Source organism: Leuciscus leuciscus (genome assembly GCF_965113295.1).
Source record: "Leuciscus leuciscus genome assembly, chromosome: 1".
NCBI lineage: Eukaryota > Metazoa > Chordata > Actinopteri > Cypriniformes > Leuciscidae > Leuciscus > Leuciscus leuciscus.
Genome location: NC_138725.1, coordinates 4,972,410 through 4,996,895, shown reverse-complemented (window position 1 = coordinate 4,996,895; position 24,486 = coordinate 4,972,410). Strand labels below are relative to the sequence as shown.

Below are 24,486 nucleotides of genomic sequence, written 5' to 3'. Positions count from 1 at the left end.
TCCTGGAAATGGCGTGCACTGGTGTGCAATGGGGTTTGAGATACATTTTCTCTTGTTTGGTGGCTGTGTCAGAACTGCAGTCCAATAAGCAACATGTATATAAAGCACGTGGTATTAAAGTGAACTCTCACAATGGGTTCAAGGAAAGTATTAAATTTACAAATGTGTTCGATGCAGCTCGGTATACGCAACAACTGAGGATATTAGAAGACATGTTTGTCGAAAGTTTTATTGTAAAAAATATAGGATATCAACAAAATGATGTAGTTGTTTATATTTTTAGCTTCATTGCAAGTGTATTGGTATAAACAATGGTAATTAAGTGCTTTTCCTAAAAATGAGAAAGAAAATACAGGGTATAAAAACAGTATGAACTACAAATAAAGTATCTGTGAGGCTAAATAGATGTGTTTTAGTCTGAATTAGGTAAGATGCGTGCTTCCATTTCAGTTTCAGCAATCCCTTCACTCGATTGGGATGTTCTCTTTTGTTCTGGGCGGCAAGTGCAGTTACTGTAACATCGGGCATATTTTGTAGTATTAAACACATATTTATACCAACTTCATCAGGCTCTGAAAATTCTTCACAAAGAACACAAAGAATAGCCTTCTCAGCTGCCATAGTTGCAACTCTTGCATCATCAGAACAGTGTGTTCAACGCAGCACCGTTTCTGTTTAAAAAACATTGTGCAACGTTTTGTCGGGGCTGAACGCAGCCCTGGTTTAATGGGAAGCACATTCAAGTTCAACGACTCCTGTCTAAAAGAAAAAAATTAAAGCACCTAAAAAACCTCTGAGAATGATGAAATTAACTAGATTAATGATACATTTTTGCTCTGTATTTTTTGTGATATGTTGCTGTTTTATAAATTTACTTCACTGGAAATGTTTTGTAATAGTATAAAAAAGGAAAGCCATAGCCTAATTATACTTGAATTTATTATTTTATTGTAATATTGGACTAATATTAAAAGATCGTTCAATAAAAAAATACAGTCAGTAACAGCAAGGTAAAACAGGGTTCCAACTTCCTACGCATTTTTCATTTCAATATGCCATACTGTTGTTGTCACGGTTCATGGATTCATTGACTCGCCCTCGCTATGTGTGTGTGTGTGTTGTATGAATGGGTGCGGCTCATCAGCACGGCTCGTTATCTCCGCTGATGAGCTGATCAGCCAGCTGTTTTGAATGAGAGATGTCCTATATATTGTTTGTCACCTCATCCTGTCTTTGTCAGATGGTTGTGGAGGTTCTCCGGTTTGCTCACCGTCATTTCTCCTCGCTCCAGTTCCTGTTTCCTGCACTCCGGATTTTGCTTGTTCTGAGGACCGTTGCTGGTTTCCTGTTCACCGTCTGCCTACTGAGTCCTGCATTGCCGAGCCTGGAATTCTTCTGCCCTCCATCTCTTTGGACCTGCACTACCTCTTTACTACTTTGTGTTAATAAACACCAGTATTCACTTCACTTGCTATTGAATCCTTTGACTGTTCCTTTCGAGCCAGGACAGTTGTAAGGGTAGATTAGGGTTCAGGCTGTAGGACTGCTGAATGACTAAAGAAACACTTCTGCCAGGACCACTGAATCTACGCTTGACTGTATATTTCTTGTCTATTACCTTCCACTTTTACCAAAGATGGAAATAAGCGCAGTTACAATAGCTAAATATGTGGGAACATTGCTATAGTGTGATGATATTGTATTGCAATAGGTAGCCCTTCAAAATCAATACCAAATCAAAACTAGTTGGCACATTATTTGTAATTGAAAGGGCTTAATGACAGTAAATGGTTATGGTTACTCTTAAAATAGTTGAGAAGATAAAAACTTCTACCATTAATTGTACCCAGCATATATGTAAAATGTTACCTGAGAGATAGAAAGAGAGGGAGAGTGTAGAGTAAGAGACAAAGGAAAGAGGAGCTACAAAGATAGAGTTCCCCAAGAAAGAGAGCCAGAGAATAAAAAGGGCCAGAGCAACTTTGATTCCTTCCTTGACCATGTGACTGTAACCCAAATGTGAGACGTTCAAACTGACCAATCAGATAATTACAATTTTTCTCGTTTTATTGAAAGTGTGACAATTCATAGACCCCAGATGTACACACATTTCGGCCTACAGGCCTTGAGCACTGTGATTACTTCACTTATACCTCTGCCTATAGTAATTGCAAATAGTTGATTGAGTAAGAAAGAGGGGGGTTGAAACAGTAAAAGTAAATGTTTTTGTTCATTTTCAATTATCTTTATTTTCAATCTTACACTTTTCCACACAGACTGAAATTTCCAACCCTTTCTCTTGATTTTTCTGACCATAATCAACATACATGATTCATACAGCATGTAGAAGTCTGTTATTTTTATCATATGTACTCTTCAACTGTGAGTGATGGAATCTAAAACAAAAATCCAGAAAATCGTATGATTTAAGTAATTAATTTGCATTTTATTGCATGACATAAGTATTTGATACATCATAAAAGCATAACTTAATATCTGGTACAGAAACCTTTGTTTGCAATTACAGAGATCATATGTTTCCTGTAGTTCTTGAACAGGTTTGCACACACTGCAGCAGGGATTTTGGCCCAGCTCCCTCAAAAGATTTTCTATTGGGTTCAGGTCTGGAGACTGGCTAGGCTACTCCAGGACCTTGAGATGCTTCTTACAGAGCCACTCCTTAGTTGCCCTGGCTGTGTGTTTCGGGTCGTTGTCATGCCGGAAGACCCAGCCACGACCCATCTTTAATGCCCTTACTGAGGGAAGGAGGTTGTTGGCCAAGATCTCGCAATACATGGCCCCATCCATCCTCCCCTCAATACGGTGCAGTCGTCCTGTCCCCTTTGCAGAAAAGCATCCCCAAAGAATGATGTTTCCACCTCCATGCTTCACGGTTGGGATGGTGTTCTTGGGGTTGTAATCATCCTTCTTCTTCCAAACACGGTAATTGGAGTTTAAAGGTCCCGTTCTACGTGATCCCATGTTTCAAACTTTAGTTAGTGTGTAATGTTGTTGTTAGAGTATAAATAATATCTGTAAAATTATAAAGCTCAAAGTTCAATGCCAAGCGAGATATTTTATTTAACAGAAGTTGACTACATAAAACGGCTCGATTGGACTACACCCCTCTACTTCCTTCATTAGTGACATCACCAGAACCGTGTTTAGACTAACCTCCGCCCACAGGAATGCTCCCTCAACTCTACTGGCTACTTGCGCACTTCTTATAACTTAGGCTACTGTGTTTACTCAGCTCTTACCGTGATTTTCTGAAGTAAAACTGACGCTTCATCTTTTGTGTGATGTACAATAAACTTTATTAAACTCATCAGTACATGTTTGATCATCATTCGGACCTGGTCCGAAACAGCAGACTTGTAGGCTGTTAATAAATAATGGATACATACAAGCAGATGACAATACGTTATAATAACCGTAATTAAACTACTAAACCATACCTGTTTCATCTCTATACAGCACTCGACTCTGTAGGCATTATTGTCCGACTCGAAATGAACGCCGTTACTGAGAGTTTCTGATATTATCATTATTCCATGAGATGAATTTGTCCTGACAGACTGAGCGCGAGCTCATGAAGCTCTGCCCCCTGGGTCGTCCAACAGCAGCTCATTTGCATTTAAAGGGCACACACTGAAACAGCTCGTTTTTCTGAGCCCCAAAAAATGTCAATTTAAACATGCTGTAAAAAATGATCTGTTGGGTATTTTGAGCTCAAACTTCACATACACACTCTGGGGACATCAGAGACTTATTTTACATCTTGTGAAAAGGGGCATACAACGGGACCTTTAAACCAAAAAGCTCTATTTCTTTCTCATCAGACCACATGACCTTCTGCCATTCCTCCTCTGGATCATCCAGATGGTCATTGGCAAACTTCAGACGGGCCTGGACATGCACTGGCTTGAGCAGGGGGACCTTGCGTGCGCTGCAGGATTTGAATCCATGACGGCGTAGTGTGTTACTAGTGGTTTACTTTGAGACTGTGGTCCCAGCTCTCTTCAGGTCATTGACCAGGTCCTGCCGTGTAGTTCTGGGCTGATCCCTCACCTTCCTCATGATCATTGATGCCCCACGAGGTGAGATCTTGCATGGTTGTGCCCTAGTAATTGGTGATTAGATCACACGGAACGTGAAAATAGAGACACCAGCCACCATAGTCACATGTTTGCCGGGAGCCAGAACGCCTGACATCAAAGCAAATTTAAAAGTGCTGGCTAATGCTAATCGTAAATTCTCTAAGATCATTATTCACGTCGGCACAAATGATGTTAGACTCCGCCAGTCGGAGATCACCAAAATTAATATTGAAGAGGTGTGTGAACTCACAAGTACGATGTCAGGCACTGTAATTTCAAAAAACAGCTGAAAACCCATCTCTTCCGTGAGCACCTAACTTCATAAAAAAAATAAAAAAAATAAATCCTTTCCCTTTAAAACCTCACTTATCATGCTTATGCTACTCTGAATAATGCCTGAACCTCGTATTTTGAGCACTTCTTGCGTTGTTGTTCTTTTTTGCCTCTTCATGATGACTCGCTTAATTTAGTCCTGATTTGTAAGTCGCTTTGGATAAAAGCGTCTGCTAAATGACTAAATGTAAATGTAAAATGTAATTTGCTCTGGCCCCCTTCCTGTTCGCATGAGTGATGAGATAGTTAGTAGATTGTGTTCAGTCAATGGCTGGCTGTCTAAGTGGTGTCCGCTTAATAATATAGAATTCATAGACAATTGGAAAAGTTTTTTGGGCAGACCTGACCTGTTGAAAAGAGATGGTATTCATCCCTCCTGGGATGGTGCTGCTCTTCTCTCTAGTAATATGGCACATAGTCTTAGAGCTCAAACATGACAATCTGGGGCTTAGGTCAGGAAGCAGACAGACTGGCTAAACCGACCGCCTGCTAGCGGCCTCGCGTCACCAAGGTCAGATAAATCCCATCACATAGAGCCTCTTTCACCTAGATATCATCATATAGAGACTGTGTCTGTTCCCCGAATTTGGAAATCCCAAAAATCCCATCAAAGGTTAAAAATTTAAATGATGTTCAACCAATAAAAAACAGTTATAATACAGATGAGCAAATGCTAAAGCTTGGGTTGCTGAATATTAGATCCTTACTTCAAAAGCACTCATTATTAATGATATGATTTCAGACCATAACTAGATGTGCTGTGTTTGACTAGCCTGGTTAAAACCAGACCCTTCTCAGTTGAAACTGAGTGTAGGGTCTGGCGAAGCTATGTAGACAAATCATTTCCAAAGGGGCGTCACCAACCGATGTAGCTCAAATTTCTCTGGCCGCAATTGGATAGTCTAAAACCAATCAGATTGATGAATGAGATGACGTATGCTTCGAGTGTTGTTCTTTGCTCTGGTTTTAACGAAAACGGTAAGTTTAAATCGCTCAAAACAGACGCGACAACTGATTAATTTATATACTGTCTATGATTCGAACGAGTGATGTTCCACGGCGGCATCCATCTTTGTAATGAAATCTCCTTCAGCGTCGCTGCGCTGTCGTCGTCATGTAAATCCCTCCCCAAACGTTTCTGATTGGTGCCGCGATTTCGGCGGCACAGAAATTAGTTTGAATGGGCTCTTCTCCAGACTATCCTGGAGAGAGAATTAAAATTCGCCGGAAGTAGTCTGGGTTTTCCCAGGCTAGTGTTTGACAGAAACCTGGCTAAAACCAAACGATTGCATTACTTCACCCCACAAGATTACTGTTATAAACATGAACCTCGTCTGAAAGGCAAAGGGGGATTTGTCGCTGTAATTTATAGTAATATTTTTTAAAACCACAAAGAAATCTAGTTTCAAATATACTCCTTTTGAAGTGTTGGTGCTTAATGTAAAAATATATAGTGTAAATGATAAATCACGTTTGAAATTTGTGCTGGCTACTGTATACAGGTCACCAGGGCACCATACAGACTTCATCAAAGAATTTGTGGACTTTCTATCAGAATTAATATTGACTGCAGATTAAGTTCTAATTGTTGGTGATTTTAATATACACATAGATAATGAAAAAGATGCATTGGGTTTGGCATTTTAAAGACATTGTAAACTCAATTGGAGTTAGACAACACATGCCAGGACCTACTCATTGTCGTAATCATACTGTAGATCTAATATTATCACATAGAATAGATGTTGATGCCGTTGAAATTCTGCAGCAGAGTGATGACATCTCAGATCATTATCTAGTCTCGTGTAAACTTCATTTAGCCAAGGCTGCAAAGCCGATATGTTAGACCTATCACTTCTGCCACTAAAGATTGCTTTATTAATAATCTTCCTGATCAGTTTTATCATCTCAGCATCCCAGATAGCTTAGAAGAACTTGATACTGCGACAGAAACTTTTAACTCTCTCTTTTCCAGGACTTTAGACACAGTTGCTCTGTTCTGCTTAACCCTTTAGAACCTGAAGCTAAAATAGGTGTTTTCACATATTTAGATTTTTTGACTGTAAAATTCTAAAACAATGAAATTGATTATTGTGTGTGGTGAGTTTGTAAATATAATTTAAATAGTCAAAAATAAAAACAATTAGAAACAATTTATTTAGAAAAAAAAAACAGAAAAAAACATGAACGAAAGAAACACTTTAAAATGAACTATAATACATATATCCAGATAGCGTTCCGACGGGTCGCCCGCGGGCCATAGGGTGGTTTGAAGGGTTAACTTTATGAAAGACAAAAAAAAAAAAAAAAAATTTTTTTCAAGTCGCATATCTATGGAAAGCTGAGATTCTTGTGATTCTAACGATATAAGCCATTTTAGGATACAATAAACACGGCGGGTACAATCTGTGTCTTTGTCAGACCACCAACAGCCAAATAAACAAACAGGAAGTGGAAGACACTTGCCTAAAAAGCCTTCTGTTCGTCCACTGATCCATTACATTGCAACAACAATGGTTTAGTGTATCAACATTTATATATCAATAAACATCCACTTACTGTGAATAGTAGCATTCCAAGTTAGCCGACAGAGCTCTCACAACTATCGAACATACTATGGTAAATCTTCAAATTACAGGTCAATAATACAGCTATTTTGACTTCAAAATGGCCGCTGACCCCTGAACTTTTGAGTGACAGCGGATTTCAGCGAATCACGGAGTTTAAGGGGGGTTTTTCCTCCAGCTTGAGCCAGTCACCGCGCATTAGGGACACGGTCCATCCTTCGCTTTGACGGACATTTGGCTACTCCAATTGGAGCAATGTTAGAATATGATTGACTTCTCTGATAGCCAATGATCTCCTGAAGACATTGACGTGCAGTTTTAATGGGAGGGATCCAAACAGGATCAGCAATGGCGGTGCGCAAATGTTGTTGTGGATCCGTGCGCAAAACTGCGTACGCTGTAGCAAATGACATATGACTTTGGAGGAAGGCTTTTTTGATGGGAAATCATCTCTTTCGACAAGTAAGTGTTTTATTATACTATATAACATATTTTACGTGTTTTTCTGAGTATCTTATGTTTGAGTTTCACTGTTTTGAGATGGCCAGTGCTAACTGGTGATGGCTAAAGCTCGTCCTCAAGCGTATGTGTGCATTGAGCGCTCATGTTACTGTTGTGTTGTACATTTATCAGTTTGTTTATGTCCCTGTGTGTCTTTATCCACGGGTGTGTGTTTGGTGCTTTTAGCGCTCTTGTTATTGTTATGAGGTGTGCGTGTATCGTTGTTTATGTCCCTGTTTGTCTTTATCCACGGGTTTGTATGTGTGTGTATGTGTGTGTGTGTATAAAATAGTACACAATACATAAAAGATGTAAATTATTTGTTTTTTTGCTTTTTTAATATATCACAGAAAAACATCTGACATTGAACTGGATGAAGAATGGGAGTCAGCAGAAAGCCATATGATGGACATCAAGAGGAACCCTATCCTTCACCTTCCTAGAGAGGTTCAATAACCAAAGAAAAACCTAATCATAAATTTGTTAATAGTTTGATATATATGTAGTGTATAAAATACTAATATTAAACAATATTTTAATACCATAACACTTGTTTTGTATTGTTATTTGCACAAATTTCAGTTTCAAGAATGGCAAAAAAACAATATAATGTGTTTATGCTTCAGTTACTATATGTCAACAATTATTTACAGTGAATCTGAATAAGGAATAGAATAGCTCTAAGTGTAACCTTTCATTAGAGCCAAAAATTATGCCTGTACAGTAAAGCATTCAAGAATAGCAGCATGTTATGTGTCTGTGGTTACAAAGTGTCATTTGGAGTCTCCAAGTGGCCTTTTTTGGGGAGCGCCTAGACATAAACTTAGATAAACCTGTGTAAAACACTCATTAGCTTAGGTTTTGTTATCAACATTTAAATTGGGCTTGGTAAGGCTTCATGCTGTGATCCCACTGTGTTTTCCAGCTAATACTTCCCAGCTATGGTTATCTGCAGGCATCTTTTTACAAAAAAAAAGCGGAAATTTTTTCCCTATTTTTTCTATTACTCAATACCAGTGAGACTTACAGTGATTCTGACTCAAAGTGTCCCCTTTCAAAAGAGACCAATACCATGCATATACTCCAAATGGTTCAAGAACAGCATGCAATTTAATTTGGGTAGGCCTTTTTTAGGCGTTTTTGGCAGAATTTGCAGGAACGCTAACAGGATATACAAGTCTTTTTTGTGACATTGTGTTGCACAGTTTTCATTTAGGACACTTTTTTCATACACATGCACACACTACATGCTTAGATACGTGAAAGAGTAACGGCCATCCGCCTCCCAAGTTTCATAAAAAATCATCCCAATCCTGTCTACCACTTCTTTCGTCATGTATTTGTTCGTTTCTTTTATTATTTTATGCAATCCAAAACACTCTTACCAGCCGCGCTTAGTATCGGTCTGTTCAAATCCTTCCTTCACGCGCTGCTGTCATTTGCAGACGAAAAGCATGACATTACCGTAATAAGCGCATTTTGTCAGAGGCAATTTGAATTGTTTTGATAGTGGAAACGGTTGAAGAGTTTCAGTAAAATGAATACAGCTTGCTGGTGTGTGTCGGCAACGACACAGCCGGTTCTAAAGGGTTGAAGAAGATTAAAGAAAATAGTCCAACGCCGTGGTAAGATGCAACTGGAAGAAAACAAAACTAGAGGTATTTCGCATTTCATGGAAGGAGAGCTTGATTGCATACAGAGAGGCAGGGGCGTCACTAGGCCCTTTTTAGGGGGGCTTCAGCCCCCCTAAACTTCTGCCCAGCCCCCCTAAAAAATATTTGATTAATATATTTTTTATCGCTTCAGTCCCCTTTAAAAAAACTCATTTGAAACGGCGGCAAGCTGCGTCAAGTTTCGGCTCCTCCCCTTATCTGAGTCTGCTTGGATTTAGCGCATTTTTCAATCTGCAGGGGCGCCGAGCAGAGCGAGGTGTGTCGAGTGCATTTATTGATAGATTGCTATGATATTACATCTGCATCGGTGCAGTTCTTTGTCATTTATGCATTGCAGTTTACATAATGTAATGTTACTGGAGCATTGGGAGCAACACGGGACGGTTCGGTTTCTCTTCCAATACCAATACGTTTCGCTGCGTTCACCTTCAGCCCTTATCAGTGTGATAGTTGTTTTTTTCTACAAAACAAAAATGAAGCGATTAACACCCATGAAAACATACTTTAGAAAACGATCATGATTTATTTTAATTTACTTTTTAAACTTTAAAACATATTATTTTGTATTTCGTTATTACATTATGCTGCCATGCACAGAAATGATTAAAGACACACATCATTGTCTGAAAGCACTAGATGGCCTTGAGAGAGAAACATCATGTGGAGTTATTTGGTTTTGTATTAATAAATATAGTTTTGTATTAAGTAATAATGAATCAGTAGAAGTGTATAGCCTACATATATTAGAGTAAGAGTAGAGTAAAGGGATTTGTGCTTTTCTTTTAAGCACTTGATTTATAGAAGTGGCAAATTGATAATTCATGTTGTTATTTTTAATAAATAGAAATAAATATAGAACAGATTAATCATATTGCCAATAGACAGTTACATTAATACACGTTTAGCTGGTTAGTTAAATGATTTGAAATTAAATAGATTTTCACGGGGTGACTTGATGAATAACCAACCGTATTGTTGATTACAAAGGCTAAAAAGCTTAAAAAATAAAATAAATAATTTATATTTCATTGTAGATGGACTTAGTTACCTAGCTTTCCTGGTAGCTTTGTCTGAGAAAATGATTCATAAATCAACCTATCAGTTGACCCTATGTTTACTTTCTTCACTGACAGACAAAAATTAAAAGCCTATATCAGTCAAAGCTCAGCTTTAGGAGGGGAAAAGACAGAGCAAGAGAAAAACAAAGAGAAAAAGAGTGTGATGCTGATGAGGTGAGAAAAAAACAGCTGCCCGCACATGGTTTTAAAGCTATTGTCATCCAATTTTTTTGGCCTTCAAAACATCTTAAAATGCACATATGTAGATCAGAGAAATCAAAATTTTCTCGGGGGAGCATGCCCCCGAACCCCCCTAAATACCTCACATTCGGGACCTCAGTGATTATAAAACCGTGCCATATGCATGTTACTGGATGAATGAATGAAACTAGTTAATAATGAGCATTAGACCATAAACGAACTTTTTTTTTTTTTTTTTTTTTTTTACATCATACCCTCATTGGGGGCTGAGCCCCCCTAAAATGAAAATCCTAGAATCGCCCCTGCAGAGAGGCCTTAAAAGCTGCTAGATCTGCTTATTTTTCAAACCTATTAGAAGAAAATAAACAAAACCCTAGGTATTTATTTGAAACAGTGGCTAAACTAACGAAAAAGAAAGCTTTCCAAGCAACACAGCAGTAATGACTTTATGAACTTCTTCACTTATAAGATTGATAATATCAGGGACAAAATTATAACTATGCAACCCTCTACTACAGTATCGCATCAGGGAGGGCATTTCAGTCTCCCTAAGAACAATTTTGATTCATTTATTGCTATAGAAGAGGAAGAATTTTGCAAACTCGCTTATTCATCTAAATCGACAACATGTATGTTAGACCCTATACAGACTATTTTAAGCTACTGAAAGAGATGCTTCCAGAGGTCATAGATCCTCTTCTTAATATCATTAATTCGTCTTTGTCTCTAGGATACGTACCAAAAACCTTTAAGCTGGCTATGATTAAACTGCTTGTTAAAAAAACTCAACTTGATCCTAAAGAATTAGTCAATTACAGGCCAATCTCGAATCTGTCTTTTCTGTCAAATATATTAGAAAAAGCAGTATCCTCATCTGTGTTCCTTTCCTTGAAAGAAATTATATCTGTGAGGATTTTCAGTCAGGATTTAGACCGTACCATAGTACCGAGACAGCTCTCATGAGTCACAAATGATTTGCTCTATCATCCATCCGATCTTAGTGCTGCATTTGACACTATTGACCACAACATTATTTTAAATAGACTAGAAAATTATGTTGGCATTAGTGGAATTGCATTAGCATGGTTTAAATCATACTTATCTGACCATTATCAGTTTGTAGCAGTAAATGAAGAGATGTCTCATCGATCAAGTTCAGTATGGCGTACCACAAGGCTCAGTGCTAGGACCGCTGCTGTTCACTCTGTACATGCTACCATTAGGAGATATCATTAGGAAACATGGAATTAGTTTTCACTGTTATGCTGATGATCCTTAGCTGTATATTTCTTCAAAACCTAACGAAACTTACCAATTCACCAAATTAACAGAATGCATAGCTGATATAAAAAATTGGATGACTCGTAATTTCCTACTACTTAACTCTGAAAAAACAGATATTCTAATTATTGGACAAAAAATGTCCTCACATAATAATCTAGAATACTGTCTAACACTTGATGGCTGCTCTGTTAAGTATTCGTCGTCGGTTAGGAACCTGGGTGTGTGTGTGTGTGTGGGTGTGCTCTTTGATACCAATCTTTATTTTGAAAGTCACGTGTCTAGTATCTGTAAAACCACATCTTAAAAATATATCTAAATTACGCCATATGCTCTCATTGACAAATGCGGAACAGTTAGTTCATGCGTTCATGACCTCAAGGCTAGATTATTGTAATGCTTTACTGGGTGGTTGCCCTGCACACTTAATAAACAAACTACAGCTGGTCCAAAACGCAGCAGTTCGAGAACTAGAACCAGGAAGTATGACTGTTGCGGCGATCTGCCAGGAGGTGTGTCTGCGTGCGGGTGCATGACAGCGGCCTTGCTTCTACATGCGCGTAACAGCGAGCGTGCAGCTCCGCAGCGCGCCTCAGCAGGTGAGCGAGATTAGACTAATTAGCAGCATACGCCAGAAACCTTCAGACAATAGAAGCGCCGCAAGTTTGTTCAGGTTTGCAACGCAGCTAAGAACAGCAAAAGAAAAGTCGCTAAAGAATCACGGAATTAAAACTCATATTAGCCCAGTTGTGTCACTAATAACCTTCCCCAGATCTGACGAAGGACCTTCGCCTGGACCCGATGACAACGCAGTGCTGAAGTGCCAACTAGTCAAACTCAAGGCCCACGGGCCTATTCCGGCCCGCCACATTGGTGAGTATCCTATAGTAAACAAAGTCGGTTATATCTCAAATGAACGTAGCATGTTCAAATGCGGTCCGTGCGCTCGGTCTTAAAGGGGCAGCAGTTTGATAAACCTGCTTCTGTGTTTTAATGTTAATCAAACAAAGGACAAAGAAATTACTCACTGCTCTTGACTAAATAGGCTACCCTTTTCAACTTTAGAAAAATATCCATCTATATATAATTCATACAGTAATGAATATGCTTTTTTTCACATTTGATTACTTACTCAAATTTCTGTACCTGTTAGATCTACCCAAAAAACTATAAAAACACTGTTTATTTCATTTGTAGCCTTTCTTTGTTCTATTGTATATATTTGTCCTATTTGTAATTCAATTGTTTGTTTTTATTTTGTTACTGACTGCTTACTTGTTTTAAATTCACATTAATTAGGCTGCTAGTTTTTGTTGTAGTATCAAAATTGGATTAAATAATTGATATTTCACTGGTTTTGACAAACATTTGAACCGCTGACCCAGTCCTCAGCACTGAGCCCTGCTGAATCAGCTCTAAATATGTGCTGTGCTATTAAATGAAAGATAAAATATGATAGAGCAATAGAATGAACAGTGACAGTAGGCTTACAGAAGCTCATATGCATTTTAGCAGGCTTAATTAAGCATGAAAATAACTGAAAGAAATATATATATTTGATGAACAAATTAAGCCAACTAATATGATTTATAATCTTTTGGTTTACCTACTAATACATTTAAAAATGACAAATGCAGTGAAAATTCAGGTATCGGTTACGGTATCGGCGAGTACCAAAAATTACAGTATCGGTATCGGACTCGTTCTGCAAAAAGTGGTATCGGGACATCCCTAATTTATTTAAATATATTACATAACATTTAATATAATATGTACCAGTATTATTCACCATTTGTATCACTCCGCTTGTCTGTGTTTGCGCAACTTGCATCATTAAGCCAGTAGGTGGTGTCTTTATGAGTGAACAATTGAACTTTAAACTGATTAGTGCCAAAAACATTGATTAACTCAGGAAAGAAACAAGTTGCTGAAACCAATCTTTAATGGTAATATAAATTGCTCATTTGCCTCTGGACACAAAAATATTGCACTGGTTTTTGATTGAAATCTAACATCTATGCAAAATAATCCTTGAAAGATTTCTCATTTAAGGCCATTCCTGTTTGGAATATGTGATTGTGTATTGTCAACAATAAGCAGAAACATTCTGCATTTCCATTTTGTAGTGTGGATCATTCATTGCAATATTTATCCTCATTCTCATTTTTAAGAATCTGTTATCTTGACAAATAATTTATGCTACTGCCCACTGACATGCTTTTAAAGCTATTGTTATCCAAATTTTTTGGCCTTTAAACATCTTAAAATGCACATATGTAGGTCAGAGAAATCCACATTTTCTCGGGGGAGCATACCCCGAACCCCCCTAACTACCTCACATTTGAATACGCATGACTGTGTGGTAATGTGTGCTGGTGTGGCTACAGTGCCAGGGCTGAATTTTTAAGCCAGTTTGCCCCTGCATATACAATAACATTATTCTCTGTATCAAATCATTATTACCCAGCCCCTGATGTTTCGGGCTCATCCCCTGATGTTTTTAAAACCTAGAAACACCCCTGAAAATGCATATACAATATTTGTAACTTCAATAAGTAATAATCAAATAAAGAGACAATATATTAACATTTTAAAAGTCTTAGTTATAAACTTAGTTCATGTAGGGTTCAGGCATGATGCACTCCTTTTATATTTGAGGTATTTATTCAAGTAATTCGGGGTATGTACGCAAAACAAATAATGACTGTCAAATTAAATGTAAATATTACGTAGGAGAGAGCGGGGTATTCTCGTGGCTTGATAAACATAAATAGCTAGTATTCTCGTGGCTTGATAAACTTGAGGTTGAGCCACTGTAGTCTGTTGGACTATTTTAACGATGCATGCGGTGATGTGGTTTCTCCACTGCATGGATATTCATGTGTCGCTTCAGGTGAGTTTTAAAAGAGAAACTGGTCCCGCACTGATCACATGTGTGTGGCTTCTCTCTGGTGTGGATCCTCTCATGTGATCTTAGATTTGCTGACTCACTGTATCTCTTGTCACAGAGTGAACACTTGTAAGGTTTTTCTCCAGTGTGGATCCTCTCATGTGTTTTCAGATTTGCTGACTGACTGAATCTCTTGTCACAGTGTGAACACTTGTAAGGTTTTTCTCCAGTGTGGATCCTCTCATGTATTATCAGAGATGATGACACACTGAATCTCTGGTCACAGTGTGAACACATGTAAGGTTTTTCTCCAGTGTGGATCCTCTGGTGCAGTTTTAAATGTGCTGCTGTAATAAAAGTCTTTTCACACTCAAAGCACATGTACTCTCTTACACCAGTGTGTATTTTCTCATGTATATGTAAATTGTGCAGCAGTGAAAAACTCTTTCCACACACAGAACATGAATGCGGCTTCTCCTTTGTATGAACTGTCAGGTGCTGCTTCAGTTTTGATGCCCTAAGAAATGTTTTGCCGCATTGATCACATGTGAATGGCTTCTCTCCAGTATGGATCCTCATGTGTTCTTTTAGGGATGATGATCGACTGAAACTCTTTCCACATTGATCACATGAGAACGGCTTCTCTTCGCTGTGGATCCTCATGTGACGCTCAAGACTTGGTTTGTATGTGAAGCAGTTTCCACACTGATCACATGTGAACGGCTTCTCACCAGTGTGAACTTTCATGTGACGTTTAAGATTTTGTTTGCTTCTAAAACTCTTCCCACACTGAGTGCAGGTGAAAGATTTCTTGGCTCTTCTTTTCTTTAAAAATGTCTTTTTAGTCTCTAAGCGACTCAAAGGTTTTTCTCCCGGTTGGACATGATGTTCCTCCTCCACTTCACTCAGTTCTTCACTCTCCTCGCTCTCTTCCATCAGGTCTGACATGAAAAAAAAAAAATTTTACATTTAATTTTCAGTGCATCAAAATAATTAAGAGAGAAATATAAAGTGAAAGGCCATAAAAGTGAGCCCCGATGTAATGGTAGAAAGTACACAACTGTTATAAAATATTATGACAATTTGATGCCTTTTTATAAATTGATTATATGTCCTTGAAAATTTTTTAATTTGACACCCCTCTGTATATTTTAAAGAATGGCAGCGGGAGTCTCTGAGGACATTGTGCAACCGTATTATTTGATCCGGAGTCGGACCCGGAACAAGATGATGGCCCAGAAGAAGTTCAACAATTATAGGTATAGTGGAGGATTTTCCTGAATTTTAGAAAAGAACCACCCTCTCCACTCTTTGAAAAAATGCACATGCACAACACTCTACCTGCTCCCGAGAGGGAACGCTTATTAAACGTGTGCGAGAGAGCATAAACGAGCCCAGTTCTCCTCGTGCAAGCACTGTTAACAAGTTGCTGTCGGCATCGCTCATCGAACATCCTCCCCTATACCTTTAAGGCTCGAACAGGACGTTTCTGAATGGTTGGTTAACGTAATGTCACTTTGATCTATCTTTGTGTGTACTGGCAGGCAGTGATGCGCAGGTTGATCCGAAATGAGCGGGTGCCTGCGGTCACCCGCGGTTACGAGTCATCCAAAAATATTTTTAATGATATTCGGGTCGCGGTCGGTCGGGTCGTTTGAAATAAAGATGCCAATTAAACCTTTGTAATTTATATAGTTCTAGACACAATTTTCTATGAATACGTTTTAAATTTAATTTACAATTTATTGGTTGAATAACTGGCGCGAAGATGACGCACGAGCTCAGTCTGCAGGTAGAGATGGAGGCGGCAAGAGAAAAGGTGAAGACTGGGGAGTGGAAGCTCCGCAAATACACAAATAGAAAGAGCAAAGTGTGGGAGACATTTGCCGAAATAATGAAAGATGATGACCAAAGTGCTGGCTTTGTAATGTGTAGGCTACGTCTTGCGATGCTATTTACACATTTGATAACCACAAAACTGGCATGACCAACCAGGCACGGCGCCAGGATTCCAGTTTTGGATAAGCCAGACCAATTGTGGGTGGGCCTTAAATTAAAAACGTAAAAAAAAAAAAAAAAAAAAAAAAAAAATTGTATCCAATCACTGCTTAACCTAATAAAAAAATATTGACTAATATAGCCTACTGTTATATTATCTGTGCGTATACATAATATAGATTTTAATAGCTTGATGCTCTTTAAATATTGTGTTGCATTGTTAAAGTAAATCCGCGATCGCTCTCCATGGTTCTGACCAAAGAAGAGAGCTTTGGAATCTCCATTATGCATATACCTGGGCTGCATTTTCCGATAACATTGTCTCTTAGCGCGCTGCGATAACTTAACTAAAGGTATACAACCACTAAAGGTATATCATTGCTAGGCGTCTTCAGGGCTATCATCCACTCGCGAGGCAGAGGCGCTGAGAGGCAGAGGCGCTGGCGCCCTCCTAGCAACGGCGCTGTTTCTGGTAAAACATGATTTTGACGACTTCATTAAGTTTTGTTTTATAGAAAACTCTTTTTAAAAGATTTTCGTTTTGTATAAATTGTATCTTAATTTTGATCAATGTTTTATCAATCAATTGCCCGTATTTATTAAATAAGAAGCAATAAGGCGCCGGTATGATCACTGCATGTGAACGCCGAAACTCAGCTTGTGTCTCACAGATTTGATAAATATAGGCTATATATTACAGAAAGCTTGAAATGTCTACTTTTAAACGAAAATATTCAAACCAAAATAAATAGGCTATACTCTCTGATTATGTAGGCTAATCCATATGAAATGTGCATTTCTCTCTGGCGTTCATGGCGAGTCCGCAATCTCCGCATTGTCAACTTCATCTTTGCAGCGACACAGAAAACACCAGTTTATTACTAAACAATTAAATGTCTCCTTGCTATTTTAGACACATTCATAATCATTAGCCTACTTTAACTGGTTGTGGCAAGCTTTATGCGTGCGGTCATTACGCTTATTCCTGTAGGCTAGCCTATTTAAGTAATTCATTTAATATAAAGGGGCGATTTGTCCACGAATGGCTTAAATGAACAACTAGTCGACTAGAAAAAAAATTAGTCGGAGGCAGCCCTTATTCCACATATTTTTCGTACCAGCAGGCCATCTGGGTTGGGCGAGCGACCGTGAGCGGAGCGGAATATTCAGAAATGCGCTCTCCGCTCACGAGCTCTGATCGGAACAAACCCGAACCTCACTGTCTGCTGAACTTGCGCAGAAACATCAAAATAGACATAGCCAGCTTTTTTAAATTGTTTTTAAAACTAAACATTTAGACTATTTTAGTACAAATTATGAGCTTATATTGACGATTTTTTATAATTCTTGACAAAATTAGAATATTAAGTTATATTAAGACGCTACGATGAGCATTATAGCTACTTTAAAAAAAATGCGGGTCAGGAAGCGGGTCGGGTACAATATTTTCTTTTTCGTTTTTTGCGGTCCGAGTTGCGGGCGGGTTAGTTGAAAACGTCGGTCGGGTGCGGTTTGTTTATACATTGACCCGCGCATCACTGCTGGCAGGGTAGAGTAGTGAGATACGAACGCTATGTGTTTACTGATGTATACGTTAGTTCATTGACAGATTGATGTTACAGCTAATGATCATGAAAAAAAAATTCTGGTAAATGTAGGCTTGTCAGTGATGCGTAACGTTATCTATGCAGTGTTAGGTGCAACTGTCAGGGCTGAAGCACAGACTGAGGTCACGGCAGGAATGTTTCCAACAGTAGTTGAAGGACACGGCACCTAAGAATTTTATATAACATAACTGTTTTTTTTTTTTTTACATTACTTCTTAATCAAGGCAAGGCAAGGCAAGTTTATTTATATAGCACATTTCATACACAATGGCAATTCAAAGTGCTTTACATTGAAGAAATTAAAATACTAAAAAGAAATAAGAATAATTAGAACAGTTTAGAAAAGTAAAAAATAAAATACAGTACAAACAGTCGGACGAACATTGGCACAGTGCTCATTCATTAAATGCATAGCTAAACAGATGTGTTTTGAGTCTGGATTTGAAAGTGACTACAGTAGGAGCACATCTGATCTCCTCTGGAAGCTGGTTCCAGCATAATAGCTAAAAGCGGACTCGCCATGCTTTGAGTGAACCCTTGGTATTTCTAGCTGATATGATCCTAGTGATCTGAGTGATCTGTTGGGTTTATATTCAGTGAGCATATCTGCAATGTATTGAGGTCCTAGGCCATTGAATGATTTATATACCAGTAATAATACTTTGAAATCAATCCTAAATTTAACTTGGAGCCAGTGTAAAGACCTGAGGACTGGTGTGATATGTTCATATTTTCTGGTTCTGCTCAGAATCCTGGCGGCAGCGTTCTGTATGAGCTGCAACTGTCTTATGGTCTTTTTGGGAAGGCCAGTGAGGAGTCCATTACAATAATCCACACTGTTGGTGATGAAAGCATGAACAAGTTTCTCTAATTCTTGTCTGGAAACAAAGCATCTAATTCTTGGAATATTTTTCAGATGATAGTATGCTGATTTAGTTATTGCTTTGACATGACTACTGAAACTAAGGTCTGACTCTAGTGTCACACCAAGATTCCTGACTTGATTTTTAGTTGTTTGACCCCTAGAGTGAAGGTATGCGTTCACCTTGAGAACTTCATCTTTGTTTCCAAACGCAATGACTTCAGTTTTGTCTTTGTTTAACTGAAGAAAGTTCTGACACATCCAACTGTTGACTTCATCGATGCATTGGCACAGGGAGTCAATGGGGCTGTAATCATTAGGCGATAGGGCTAAGTAAATCTGTGTGTCGTCTGCATAGCTGTGGTAAGCAATCTGGTTCTTTCTCATTATTTGGCTCATTGGGAGCATATACAGGTTGAACAGGAGTGGCGCAAGAATTGAGCCTTGAGGGACTGTCATGGATGTCCACTCAGACTTATGATCTCCTATACTCACATAATAACCTCTCCCATCTAAGTATGACCTGAACCATTTTAGGACTATCCCAGAAAGCCCCACCCAGTTTTCCAGCCTGTCAAGAAGTATGTTATGATCGACAGTGTCAAATGCAGCACTGAGGTCGAGTAGTACCAGCACTGATAATTTGCCTGTATCAGTATTTAAGCGAATATCGTTTATTATCTTTATGAGCACTGTCTCTGTGCTGTGGTGCGGTCGGAAACCAGATTGAAAATTGTCAAAATGTCCATTCGAGCATAAGAATTTGTTCAGCTGATTGAAGACAACTTTTTCAATGATCTTGCCTATGAAAGGAAGATTTGAGATCGGCCTATAGTTGCTTAATATGGTCTTATCCAGATTGTTCTTTTTCAGGAGGGGCTTGACAACTGCAGTTTTCAGGGAGTTTGGAAAACTCCCAGAGAGAAGTGAAGCATTTACCACTTCTAGAAGATCTGCTTCTAAACTGTTTAACACACTTTTAAAAAATGATGTGGGAAGTGTGTCAAGAGCGCAGGTTGATGTTTTAAGGTGCTGTACGGTTTCTTCCAAAATTTTGCCATCAATTTCTTTGAAGTCAGACATAGTAACTTCTTTCTCAGGTGGTCTGATCTGTCTGACCCCAGGGCAACTCATGGATGTGCTGATCACCTTTCTGATATTATTGATTTTCTCAGAAAAGAAAGAAGCAAACTCACTGCACTTGTTGTCTGAGAGCATTTCACTGGGAATCTGGCTTGGGGGGTTTGTCAGCCTCTGAAAGAGTGCGTGTGTTGTTTAAATTACTGTTTATAATATCTGAGAAGAAAGTCTGTCTAGCTTTGCCTAGTTCCATATTAAAAGCATGGATGCTGTCTTTGTAGATGTTATAATGGACTACAAGTTTTGTCTTCAAGTTTAATCAGTAACATACACCATTATAAACCATCTACAAAAGTAAGCTTAGTGTAGTGTTACCACGTTAACTTTAACACCTGCATACACAGTCTGTAATAACACAATAACCATAATGTGTTGTTTATTATAAACGTGGGATTATGAATTATATTGAGAACAGTGTACATAGAAAACATGCCGCAATGTAATGCTGTGTTCTTTATTGAACCCGAGAACAGAACACCACAATCGCTTATAGTCCATGGGCCAGACCAGATATTGGTACCATCTGGGTGAGCAAAACCATACCTATACTAAATTGTTTATGGGGTTAATATAAGTTAATTATAATATGATAACCTTTCCACAGGCCCAGCTTTTTATACTTTTTTTAGAATTAGTCATTTTCCTACTTTTATGTAATAGAATTATTTTAGAAAAATACACAAACGTCCAATACCGTAATAACAGTGATCTAATATTAATCCCAAGCAAACTAAAATATATTGTACATATTAATAGGCGTAATAAAGTCGATATCTTTGAATTGAACATTGTTTTGAGATGTAAAAAATATAAAAGAAAATAAAAATAACATGTATTGTCGACTCTACACTGTCTACTATTGGAAAGTCATAAAATGTACGGACGATTTGTTCTTAATTTTTGTATAATATATTTGAATTAGTTTTGTTATCAGGTTCATGTGGAATGTATTAGGTTTCAGCTTTGTAACACAAGAAAAGAAGAAACGTTGAATTTCAGGTAAATATTAACCCTATGGTGCACAGGTCCAGGAGGCAAAGGCAAAGAACATAGCCTGGCTGCTTGCTAGGATGTCTGCCCCCGAGGCTCAGACTGTGAGCAGCTGGACTGGATTTAACATCCAGACCTGTGACCAGGTTGAGGTGGTACAAGACACTGTGGGTTACCTGCCGACCATCAATGCGCCTCCTACAGAACTATCAACTGTCTACGAGGTACTCAACCAGACATTAGGCATAATGGAGTCCCTGCAGTTGAAGACAATTGTTTGTGTCTTTGACCAAGCCCTGTATGCCAAGGCAGCAGAAATTGTGTGGAAGCATGAGAAGTTCAAGAACATTGTCATCAGGATGGGTGTCTTCCACACCATCTGCAACCTGCTCTCCATTCTGGGGAAGCGATTCCAAGATGCAGGGCTGCGGGATCTGTGTGTGGAATCTGGCGTGATTGCTGAAGGATCGGCCTCAGGTGTAATGGAGGGCAGAAAGTATAACAGAGCCGTCCGGCTGCACAAGATAGTCTACGAAGCACTTATGCGCCTTGCCTGGAGAGGCTTCCTACCATGGTTAGAGGTCAAACACCCGACACAGCTCCCTCAGCTGGAGGAAGCCCTGGAGAGTATTGCCAGCTTCAGCGACGATATCAGGCAGGAGGCATTCACCAAGCTTCTTGATAATGCAGCATGCGCCCACTCCACTGTTCCAGAAGAGCGGCACCCAGAACAGAATGAGGTACATTGACATATCCAAATTGCGCCAGTCTCTCGGCAGCAGTTCCGCAGATGCCCTGCTCAGCATGCATGCCTTCACTGGCTGCGAAACTGTCCATGCATTTGCGGGATGTGGCAAAGTGGGTGCCCTGAAACAGATGAAATCACAGGAAGATTGCAGAGAAGCCTTCATGGAGCTCGGTCGGTCATGGGCTGTGTCTGATGAGCTGTTCGAGAAGCTGCAGGCAACCACCTGTAAGATGTATGTGCCATCAACCGGCACTGCAGAGGTCAACGCTCTTCACTACCAACTATTCTGTGTCAGACGAGGAGAGGTTGAATCCAGCCAGCTTCCTCTATGCGAAGATTGCCTCCTCATGCACGCCATCTAAGCCAACTACCAGGCTGCTATCTAGAGGCTGTGCCGAGTCCCGACGAGGAGCATGGGTGGAACACAGATGAAGACAGGCAGCTGACAATCCAGTTATCCTGCAAGTGCACCAGGTCATGCAAGCTACCTGATTGCACGTGCCTCAACCTTGTGAGGAGGAGCCCGCTCCACAGCTGTCAGAGTGCGGGATCTTGTGGTCTGGAGCAAAGATCAGTGTTCAGTCTTACTTGAATTTATCTGCAGAAAGTTAGTGGCCAGCCAGTTTTTGATGGAGGACACACACTCTAAGAACAGTGGCAAACGATGGAACTCAGCATCAATTCATGCAAACGTGTTTGATATATGGAAGTTTTCAGACCCCGTTCAAGGGGGCGCTGTTGAGCCCCCCTGCCACGCCCGTTTCTGAAACTTTTCACATGTCTACTGGCTAATATGTGTTATGTGTCTGTTGAGTTTCATCCAATTTGAAGCATGCTAAGAGTCTCAAAATAATAAAGAAAAAAAATTATAATAATCCTTACGAAAACAATAGGGCCTCCGCCCTTTCAGGGCTTGGGCCCTAATAAAACAGTTAAAGGGGCATTTCACCCATTTGAACATTGTTTTTTATTTAAAGTGGGTCATATATGTAGTCGAAATGTAAAATAAATTTTGAATTTGGTGCCTTTGTGACCGAGAAAAGACAAAAAATAACTTCAGGACGCATTTGTATGAAAGACAACAACTCCCACAATGCACCACATTGCACAGCTCCGCAAGCCACTCCCACTAATCCAGAAAGCGCATATCTGCCTATAAGAGAAATCACTCTTTCGTCTACAAGTCTAGCTACCACCAGAGCTTGAAATTCATTTCACATTCACACAAAATGTCTAGTTAGTTGGCGAACTCATTACTCCTCGTTTGTATTTCTTTCGAAAAGGTGAATTATTGCATGGTACCTGGATGTTCAGTCAGAACATATGCGGTGCGAAACTAGGAAACTAGTTCACAACACAAACGTCCGTGTCCTCGTCTGATTCAGAGATTTCGTCCAGGAGAAATTGTCATCGTTGAAAATCTTTGCCACAGTCGGACTCTATCTCTGTGTTCGTAGCGGTTCGTAGTTGCATAGTGAGATCACCGGCGCCACCAGTCCGCCCTAACTCGAGCCAGTCCGGGCTCCTCGTCCGCGGCAGGCAGGTCTTCTGCCTCGGCTGCTCTTCGCTATAATGCGGCTTGTAAAGGTAGCCACAAACACCTGATTCAAGCATCAGACTTCCGAAATCCTCTTCCTCTAGTCTATATCATATTGAGTACTCTCCTCCGCTATTGTCATAACTTTACATCTGTCTCCACAGCGCCTGTTAGCTTAGCTTCAAACAAGATGGAGGATATTGCTTTCAGTTTCAGAGAGTAAAGTCCCACCCACTGATCTGTAATAGGTCTGTAGCGTGAGCGGGTCCCGCCCCCTGGGAAAGATGAGGAACTAGTGCTTGTAGTCTCAACAGAAATCCCCCCCCCTTACACTTCCTCCTACAATGACGCAAAATGACGATTTTTGCGTCATTGTAGGAGGAAGTGTAAGAGGTAAATAACGGATTTCTCCCGTCTCAGGGGAAAATGAGAGAGTGTTGCACAACCATTCAATAGTATGACTGGGTTTCTAACAATGCAAAACTTAATGCAAATGGGTGAAGTGTCCATTTAAGATAGCATTTAGCTTGATCTGATGTCGAAAATAAAAATAAAAATGTAAAAATTTGTTGAAGAAAACCCAGAACATTCTGTGCCATTTCATAGTTTAACTGTTTATCTAAATGTGATGAAGTGCTTGAATGTTTCTAACATGAATGTTCTTCAGCATCATGAATGAATGAAGAATAAACACCAACCTCTTTGTTCTTCAGGATCTTCAGTGTGTTTCATTCTGCAGGGTTCTGGATCACTCATGTTCTCACTGTCCTCTTTAATAAACTCAGTCTTTGCAGATTTCAGCTCTTCCTGATGCTCGTCTTCACTTGTAGCTGATGGGAATTTACAGCATTTATTGCTGAATTACTGTGGGCGGAGCTTCACTGATGATGTGAATGTAGTGGGAGGAGCTTCACTGATGATTAATTACAATGGGAGGAGCTTTACTGATGATGAATTACAGTGGGAGGAGCTTCACTGATGATGAATTACAGTGGGAGGA

General features: G+C 39.3%; 3 protein-coding genes across 3 annotated transcripts in view; 2 read left to right on the top strand and 1 right to left on the bottom strand.

The window, feature by feature from the left end:
• LOC309494460 (uncharacterized protein) overlaps positions 1-24,486 on the top strand; it is a 310,444-nt gene that overhangs the window by 30,051 nt on the left and 255,907 nt on the right. The window lies entirely within an intron of this gene.
• On the bottom strand, positions 13,639-24,283 carry LOC309494452 (uncharacterized protein). The gene is made up of 2 exons (XM_082163820.1): positions 24,185-24,283; positions 13,639-15,545 (listed from the first exon to the last, which is right to left on the bottom strand). Exons 1-2 carry the CDS (start codon positions 24,240-24,242, stop codon positions 14,548-14,550), a joined length of 1,056 nt encoding a protein of 351 aa, XP_082019946.1. The 5' UTR covers positions 24,243-24,283; the 3' UTR covers positions 13,639-14,547.
• LOC309494470 (uncharacterized protein) lies at positions 15,736-24,135 on the top strand. The gene is made up of 2 exons (XM_082163849.1): positions 15,736-16,151; positions 18,165-24,135. Exon 2 carries the CDS (start codon positions 21,282-21,284, stop codon positions 21,948-21,950), a length of 669 nt encoding a protein of 222 aa, XP_082019975.1. The 5' UTR covers positions 15,736-16,151; positions 18,165-21,281; the 3' UTR covers positions 21,951-24,135.

What these genes read in the sequence shown, in the direction of transcription:
- LOC309494470 (XM_082163849.1), top strand. Translation starts at nt 21,282, where the DNA reads ATGTCTGCCCCCGAGGCTCAGACTGTGAGCAGCTGGACTGGATTTAAC.
- LOC309494452 (XM_082163820.1), bottom strand. Translation starts at nt 24,242, where the DNA reads ATGAGTGATCCAGAACCCTGCAGAATGAAACACACTGAAGATCCTGAA. An exon ending in AGATCCTGAAGAACAAAGAG is followed by an intron (nt 15,546 to 24,184) that starts GTTGGTGTTTAT and finishes TTTTCATGTCAG; the next exon opens with ACCTGATGGAAGAGAGCGAG.